Genomic DNA, 9,395 nt, shown 5'->3' on the forward strand with positions numbered 1-9,395 from the left:
TTGCCTGTATCTTTTGACATGATGGAATTAATTTATAAATTATCTTACTTTTCTTCTACTCACTTTTTTTACACAGTTAAAAATTTTTTTATATTATTATTATTGTATAATTTTTAGATTTATTTTTTAATTTTAAACAACTATATAGTATAAATTGTGAATTAAAAAAAAGTTTATTTTTTTCATTTTATTTAATTATATAGTATAATAGTAATGAGTAAGGTATCCATAAAAATTACTCTATTCAAAGTCGATTTTATTAATATTTTTAATATTTAAACTCATTTTAAATCCGATTAAAATTTATTCTTCTGATTATTATAACTAAATTTGTTTAATCTTTTATATTTTAATTAATAATTTACATAAAAAATATTTTTTATTAATAATTTATATTTTAAAAAATTAATAATTCTTTAAAACATTAAAATTTTATTTATTTAAAATATAATATATAAAAATTTATAAATATTATTATAAAAAATTATATTTTATATTTAATTAATAATTTATATAAATAAATTTAAATAACGCATATTCAACATATAAATATTCAAATTCAATTTAAATTTAAAATAAATATTATTTTTTAAATTTATATTTATTTTAAATTCAATTATATATTATCCAAACTTATTTTATCACGAGTCAAATAAAAATAAAATACGTGGTCATCCCTAGTCAACAACATAAAAAAATAAAATGTCATTGGCGTTTTCTTATACCAAAAAGTGTCAGTCATGTTGCCAATTTATTTAGCATTTTTCTTGGCACTTATATCGTACCAAAATATTACTGGAGAAAACTCCAGTTTGAGTGACATTTTCTTAATTTACACTTTGTCTTGGTTCACTCATTCATAGATTCAGTACCACATTATATTAGTGAATTTTAGTTTTTGCATTAGTTTGTTAAAAAGTTTCTTATTTTATATTATTTTAATAATTACTCTAACAGTATAACCAAATAGGCCTCATGTAACCTAAGAAATATTTAAAAATTATCTCACTATAAAAAATAATTAAAAACTCGCCCCCGTAAGGCAGATGCACTTTCATCTATTTTACCCTCTTAAGCTATAAACAGGCCTGACTTAATCTACCAAATATCCCAAAATTAATCTCTATAAAAAAAAATAAATATAAAGAAAAATCCTGCCAGCTATGATTCAGTTGCTCCGACATTCTCGTCTATTTTGCCCTCTCTATCCGGAAGCTTGTTAGCTATCTCATCCTCCATGCCTAATGCTTGCACATGCAACTCGCCCTCAGCGGTTGGAAGCCGATCAGCTATCAAATCATTCTCGCAAAAAAGATCCTTTTGGACAGGGACACTTTTTTGTTGCTGAGATGAAATGACATTCGCAATGGCTCTAAAAGCTGCAGTAGCTTGATTATTATTTTCCATAGCTTCCTCATCTATACCATATGTACTAGGTTCCTCTAAGTTGCTTTCTTCTTGCTGTGGAGGTGGGACAAAGAAAGGTATCCTACCTCTCTGCCAATCATGAAGGACCATCTTTGCTGCAGTCATCAAGTCAGGTTCACCACCCTGAAATCAACATATTCAGATTTCAGAACATGCATTTATACGATTTTTCAAAGGTACTTGCTTTTGTAACTATGGAACCCGAAATTAAGCGTTAAAAAATGAAATATACCTTTAAAAGTTTGCCTGTTAATTTGCACAGCTGAACCAGAAAATCATTCTCATCATCCCTGACAACAGTAAGATGTAATGGTTCATTCACAGCATTTCTGCATCTAATTTCATTGAAGTGAATTGATTTCAAAAGCCAAAAGGGCTGGGAAAATGTCTAGCAATAAAGGGAAAAAAATCTTGATATTTTTAACGCCTAGAAATTCTTTCATCTGTTGGAACACAAATACACCACAGCAGTTTTAAGGAAAATACATCATTTCAGAAGTGGAAATTGGTACAACTAATTATGGCTACAGATCTTATGACGATAAGGAATGATGATGTGTAAACAAACAAGGCCATAATGCTCTGAAAACTCATTTGGATTCAGAAGACCTTAGGTAGTTGATTAACGCAGAACAAAGCAATCATAGACGAATGGCAGCTTACCAATCTTTTATTTTATATGCTCTTTCAAGGTGCTCCTTCTTGACACGGTTCAGGACTTCTCCTATGTGTTCAGCAGCATCTTGCAAGTTTGTTACTCGTACCTGTAGAGGGCCCCAGTCATACACAAATATAAATAGCTAAATAGTGATTAGATCAGCATAATGAAGGGAAGGTTGAGATTTGAGCACACATCTAGTGGAACAGAAACTAATGAAAACACTAGGCTCATTTTTCAATTTTATGTTCTCCCAAAATGGGAATGGCTTTTCATTATTTCTTGTTGCTCAGCTTTTTTTTTCTAATGATATTTGTCTCCACCTAGCATCCAATGAGTAGTTCTGAAATCACAGAATACAATTCTTTACTGTCTCAAAAGTAGGCATATCTTTAATACAAGCCTCCAGGAAACTCCAACACCCCACCTTTGTCATATATTCCATACATCATACTAGATAGATATCATATTCATGAAATACGATTCACTTTCATGACGTCTTGGCGGTGAAATGGTAGACATGCAAGACTCAAAATCTCGTGCTACAGAGCGTGGAGGCCCATTTGGTTTAGCCTTCAGCGATGATTTCTTATCAGAACCAACACCTTCAACCAAACACATCCTCGCGCCCGGCCCCAAAAAAAAAGAAAAAAAGAAAAAAAGAGTGAAAAAATGAACAAAAACTAAGCATAAGACCTTGCAAAAAGAATTAATACTCAGACAAGACAGAGAACCAAAACAATGGTTTAACAGCCGCAAAATTCATGCAGATAATCACTTCATAGGCAAACAGACAAGCCACATACCACACCCTTTAATACAATATCAGTTTCAGAGTCGCTGTTCTGGTAAACAACTCCAGGGCAATCAATCAAGAAAATCCGTTTTGTTAATGTTATATACTGCCAGACCTTAGTCTCCCCTGGGATAGGAGCAACCTTGCAAACCTAATAAAGAAGAAAATAAATTGATCAATTAAATTGTATCACCTAATAGCTTGCATCAACATCTAATTAGAACAAGAAGTGAAAGGAAGTATTACATTCTTAGTGCGCAGTGTATTGATAACTGATGACTTCCCAACATTAGGATACCCAACAAATCCCACAGATATTGCTTGCTTGTCATTTTTCAAGCGGGCAAATTGTCTCAATACTGATAGAAGAGAGCCCTGAATTTAACAAGAATAAGTTCGACAAATTTGGATAGAGAATACAAAATGCTTAAACAAAATGACTGAAAATTAGAATTTGATGCAATACAGAAAGTTTACACACAGAGAAGAGTAAACAATTTTGAAAAATCTGAAGGTAGATTTTTTTTTTTTTTTTGCTTCATATTTTTTCTAGTATTATTATGATCTTATATATATGCAGCAGGCTTGCATAAAAGAAATAGTTCCCTGAAGAGTAAATGGGCAATTGAGATTAAACAACAGAATGCAAGTCTATATAAAGGGAGAAAGTGTGAAACTGCATCATGTAACAAGAACAACTAAAAGCAAAGTGCAAAATCTCGATACCAAAAAATGGTACAGATTTTGGATTATATGGGCAAAAACCATCATGGTTTTCATTGAATTGCAAGATGCAAAAACATCAGAAGGGAGAATTCAGCGCATCTAAATTCAAGATTAACGTGTACAGATGAGGAGGCATGCTACAGACTGTTGGCTTATAGGGGAAAAGCATGTCATTGTGTTCAAAATTGAATTTTAAGAGGTAAAAACTGCAGCAACTACACTTCAGTGCATCTAAATTCCACATTGATGTGTACCTTGCCAAAAGACTTGTTGATGCTTGCATGGAATGCAAGAGTTGGATATTCCTTGGATAATATCCTTAACCAACCTTTTGTAGCCCACGCTGGAACAAGATCACACTGGATAAAGGGAGCATCAATTTTTTAATAAAGTTTCAAAGGGAACAAGCAAAAGAATGAACAGTAATTCCTCATCATAAGATCAAATATGGAATATGACCTTGTTCAACAGAAGAATCATGTGCTTATGCTTACAATGCTCTTTCAAATGCTTCTCCAAATGATAGCACCTCGTACCTTGGGGATCCCTGGCATCTAAAACCTATAATATATAAACAAATAAAAAGGATTGAGAATCTTCTTCAAATCATCTGAATAAATGACTCATCAAAAGAGAAAGGAGCCTAGGCAATCAACAACAAAGCATATGCATATGAAAATTGGAATTGGAACTTTCTGGAGAAAGATCCATAAACTGGATCTCCATAAGCCTGAAAATATAACAGGCACAGCAGGAATGCACACATCGCACACCAGCCTAATGTCATACCATTCACATCATAATTCAAAAAGTAGCCAAAACAGACAATAAAGCTTAATCTCAGATTTTTTCCCCCAATAATATCTTTCTTCATGAATGAGGAAACAACAAGGAATTAAATGTTCTTTCATTTGGCCAAAGAAAAGTGGAATAACCTGAACAACAACATCTGATGAGTCTACAACTTTGTACAGTTCACCCCATATACGCTTACTTTGGCCCTTTTCAAACATTGTATGCCGAACCAGTTCCCTAAATCCATCTCCTTCACTTCCTTCTGCAGATGCAATAGTACCATGGCTCATCTCAAAAGCGTCTGCAAAGTTACAAAGGAAATTATTCAGCATACTGTGCCTTTAATTTCTTTGTTGATCCATAAATATTCAGATCTTTAAACACACACGCACGCACACGCGCACGCACACACATTACATTGAAATGAAACAAACACATGCACACACACACGCGCACGCACACACACACACACACATTGCATTGAAATGAAACAAGCACGCGCGCGCGCGCACTCACACACATTACATTGAAATGAAACAAATATATAACATAACACACCTTATATTGAAATGAAACAAAAATATAACATAAATAGGCACCTAGGGGAATTTTCCACACACACACACACTACATTGAAATGAAACAAAAATATAACATAAATAGGCACCTAGGGGAATTTTCCCCATCCCACGAATAAGAAAAGCAACCCGTTCATTTACCCTGAGAACCATCAGCTCTCTTAATTAAAGACTCATAATCTGCTGCCAAGAGCTTTGGACGCTTCCTCTTCCTCTTAGGTCCAAATGCATCCTCAAAAGGCTCCATATCAAGAAGATGTACTCTAGCTTGCTTCACATATTAAAAATAAGAAAAATGAAACACAAGTGAAAATGCAACTCAACAATCAATTTTCATGACCATTTTAAATGGCACAATTAGACAGAGAAAGCTCTAAATTCCTTAATGGGACTTGTAAGACCAGGTTTCAACTCATAGACAGTGCATTTGAAAACATGCATCATATGGAAGTAAATGAGCTCCTAATTTAAGGCAGTCCACCAAACACATGGTATCTAATTTGAACATTCAGCATGTCCAAGAGTATGTTCCTATGTGCAAGAGTATATTAATATTTCACCACAAACCATAAATTGAATATACATTTCCCAATTCTCAAAATTAATCAAAACAGTGAATTGCTTTAGTTTTACATACAACTACATCAAAATGATCAAAATAAATGTGCTACTTTAAAACAGCAAACCTAGTTCCAATTTACAAAGGTATCCATACCTTCTGGTGGTCATTTAAAAGGGATAATGGCAGCTTTCTCTCCTTCAAGATGACATTATAGCTACTTGACATTCGATTTTGTAGCTCTTCACGGAAAAATTCAAGCTCCTTTTGATTTACTACTCTTGTATTTCCTAAAAAAAAAAAAAGCCAACCATTACTTCTCCACCTGACTTTTTTCCTTTAAAAAAAATAAATAAATAAAATTAGACAGTAAAGGCAAAAACTGCTGTATCACTGCAAAAGTAATACATATAAAAATCTATATATTCATTGGACCAATCAATACAATAGAAAAATGAAAAATCCATCCAAATCATGAGTTTGTTATCAAGGAAACTTACCAAACCATCGGCGATCGGGTTGGATGCGCGTGTTGGGGAGCTCCTTAGATTGCAATTCATGCTTCAAAATTTTCCCCTTGCTGTTGCGCTGGGGTTTGGTATTGTACATCTTGAGGCGGCGAACGGTGGAAGCGCTTCGCGAGCCATTGTTCGTTCCATTGCCGCGATTTATGTCCAGAGAGTGCTTCGGTTTCCCTGACACGTTCGTTTTCTTCTCCTTCTTCACCATCTTCTTCACTTCGTTTCACTTGCTGCTAGAGAGAAATTTCTTGAGAGATGAGATGATGAGCATGTGGCGGCCTGAAACCGCAGGCTGGGCTGATAGCTAGGGTTTCGAAAATAATAACAGAAAGCCAAAGAAATAAGATTTTATAGTTAACTTCGACGGCTTTTGCAAATGTTTTTTAGGCCTGAAATGTCTGGGAAAAAAAAAAACAAAAATAAAAGTAGAGCCCAGAGCTAACAGAAAGAATAATTGCTGGTCTGATTAATTGGAAATTACTGGCTGATTATAATCATAAAATTAGTTGAATCCATATCTCAAATTAAATTTTTGTTAACTAAAATATTATCAAATAATTATAATTTTCATAATAGCAATAGCATTTTGCAAAATAAATGGAATTTATTTACTCATGATCATTATCAGAAAAAAAAAAAAAGAAAAGTAGTTAAAAAAATACTAAATAATATTACTTGATTTTTATGGTAATTAGTTTGAGTTGAAATTTTTAACCATTTTAATAGATTTAATCAAATAATTAACATATTTGAAAAATAATATATAAGTAAAATAGTGTATTAATTTTATATAAAAATGAGTTTAGCAGATTTTATTCATGATTAAATATTTATATAAATATATATATATATATATATATTTATTATTTTAATTATATATATATATATTTTTTGATTAACTTTATATAAATTTAAATATAAATATTTAATTTAAAAACTGCTAAAATTATTTTTATATAAAATTAAGTTTATGGTAATTACCTTTTAAGTGAGTCTATTTACACAACGAAAATGACTAATTCAACAACTTCTTAAACCTAATTCTAACTTTTATGTAGTGTTTTGTAAAAATAAATTTTATAAAATTTTGTAAAATTTATTTATAAATTTAAAATTTTAATATTTAATTTAAATAAAAATTTATTTAAAATTTTTAATAATTATTTTTTATAAAATTTATTATAATAAAATTAAATTTCATTAAAATTGATGAAATTTATAAATAAATTTTAAATTTAAAATTATATATATTTTAAATAACAAAATTATTTCAAGTGGCAAAAATATTATTTTTATTATATATTATTTTATTTTATTTACTATAAATATAAAATTTATCTTATTTAAAATAAATTTTATATTTAATATAAAATATACTAAATAAAAAAATCATTTATAAATAAAATAAATTTTATTATAAAATTAAATCAAACAAGTCTTAAAATGAATTGTCATTTTGTAGTGTAATTAATGCAATTTTTTTATATAAAAATATAAAATATTTTCATTATTATTATGAATAATTTGTTTCCTCCATAAATTAATTAACTATTCACATTTCACAAATAAAATTTTAATATAGTATCTATTTAATTTTTCATTTATTATTTTTCATTTTTTAAAAGTTACAAAAAAATCTCATTATTTATGTTTTCATTCTTTTTTCACATTAAAAAAATATCCTTTTAAAATTTTTATCTTTTTCTAAGATGCTATCCCTTTTGTATTTTATTTTCCTAAAATCTCTCTATTTAATTTTTCATTTATTATTTTTCATTTTTTTTAAAGTTACAAAAAAATCTCATTATTTATGTTTCCATTCTTTTTTCACATTAAAAAAAATATCCTTTTAAAAATTTTTATATGAATATTTTCAATTAATATTTAACATATTTTATCTTTTTCTAAGATTCTATCCCTTTTGTATTTTATTTTCCTAAAATATCTAAATTATGGTTTTGCAAGATTTTTTTTTTTTTTAAATGCATGAACAAATTTTTGTTTTAAGTTAATAATTGTGATTAATTGGAGCTCTATACAAAAATTTGCACAGCATTTAATAATGTCCAAAAATGGATAAAAAGGAACAAAATGAAAAAAATAAAATTGTCAGATTTTTTTTATACATATTTAAAAGAGATTACATGAAAACAGGAGATTACATGGAAACATCCATACTTACATGACGGGGCATTTCTATTTATGAAAAATGAAAATTAATTACGTTTAATTTATTTTGAAAAAATTTTTTACAATTAAAATGAAAACTTGCTAACGTTTTGCACTTAATATAATGAGAAATTATATTACCTTTTATTGATGACATTTTATAGAGGCAGTTAAGTCTAACAAATAAAATCACATTTAAGAAGTTGTGACATTAACTATTAAAATAGTGGAAATAGACCCATCCTCACAAAAAATAACAATTAATAGTTTTAATTCGATAATATTAAAAATTAATTTTAAAGTGGTAAAATCTTAAATTTAAATATTAATTAAAGTCAAATAAATTTAAAAAAAATCACTTTTTTAAATAATAAAAAAATAAAAACAATACTATATATAACATAATAATTTTTTATTATCGTTTATATTTTATAAAGTATTTTTATAATGCATATAATTAATTTTAAATAAACATAAACATTTAAAGGCGATCAAGGTATTCATAAAAAAAAAAGCAAAAAGAAAAGAAATTAATATGAAAGTTGCTTTAAAAAAAGAGAAATTAAAGTGAAAGAAGTGAGTAAAAGCAAGATGAAGGGCATAAAAAAATTAATAAATAAAATAAAATATGAGTGACTAAATTATTATACTTTTAAATAATAAGAATATAATTATTTTTTAATACATTTTAAAGGTTATTTTATAAATTATTTTTTAAAAACACAATTCTCAAGATTTTTAAAAAAATTTGGTTCACGATTTTAAATTAAATTTTTTTTAAAGTAACATCACGTATAATTATTAAAATTACTTAATTATTTAATAAATATTAATTTTTTTCAAGAAATAAATATTAAAATTTGAATCTTGGATATAATAATAAAAAAAAGTATCCACAAAAATAAGATAAATGTCTTATTAAAAAAATTTATTTTATTTTCAAATTATTTTATTTATACTTACTTAAATTTATTGATTAAATTTTAATAATGCATTTAATAATTGTTATTAATAAAAATATATTTCTTATAAAAAAAATTATAAACAGCAGAAGGCTATAACGAATAGAAAAATAAAATGGATTTTTTCTTCTAAAAAATACTAACCTGCAGAAGGCTACAACCCAAACGCGGGAAGTTCCGAAGAAAATTATTAAAAAAAAAAT

At 28.0% G+C, this 9,395-nt stretch overlaps 1 protein-coding gene across 1 annotated transcript; it reads right to left on the reverse strand.

The window, feature by feature from the left end:
* Window positions 1-978: 978 nt before the first annotated feature.
* On the reverse strand, window positions 979-6,435 carry LOC110643223 (nuclear/nucleolar GTPase 2). The gene is made up of 11 exons (XM_021795516.2): window positions 6,041-6,435; window positions 5,697-5,830; window positions 5,123-5,252; window positions 4,544-4,704; window positions 4,068-4,169; window positions 3,863-3,967; window positions 3,129-3,257; window positions 2,893-3,033; window positions 2,092-2,192; window positions 1,661-1,718; window positions 979-1,551 (listed from the first exon to the last, which is right to left on the reverse strand). Exons 1-11 carry the CDS (start codon window positions 6,267-6,269, stop codon window positions 1,162-1,164), a joined length of 1,680 nt encoding a protein of 559 aa, XP_021651208.2. The 5' UTR covers window positions 6,270-6,435; the 3' UTR covers window positions 979-1,161.
* Window positions 6,436-9,395: the final 2,960 nt, after the last annotated feature.

This window comes from Hevea brasiliensis, chromosome 9 (genome assembly GCF_030052815.1).
Source record: "Hevea brasiliensis isolate MT/VB/25A 57/8 chromosome 9, ASM3005281v1, whole genome shotgun sequence".
Taxonomy (NCBI): Eukaryota; Viridiplantae; Streptophyta; class Magnoliopsida; order Malpighiales; family Euphorbiaceae; genus Hevea; species Hevea brasiliensis.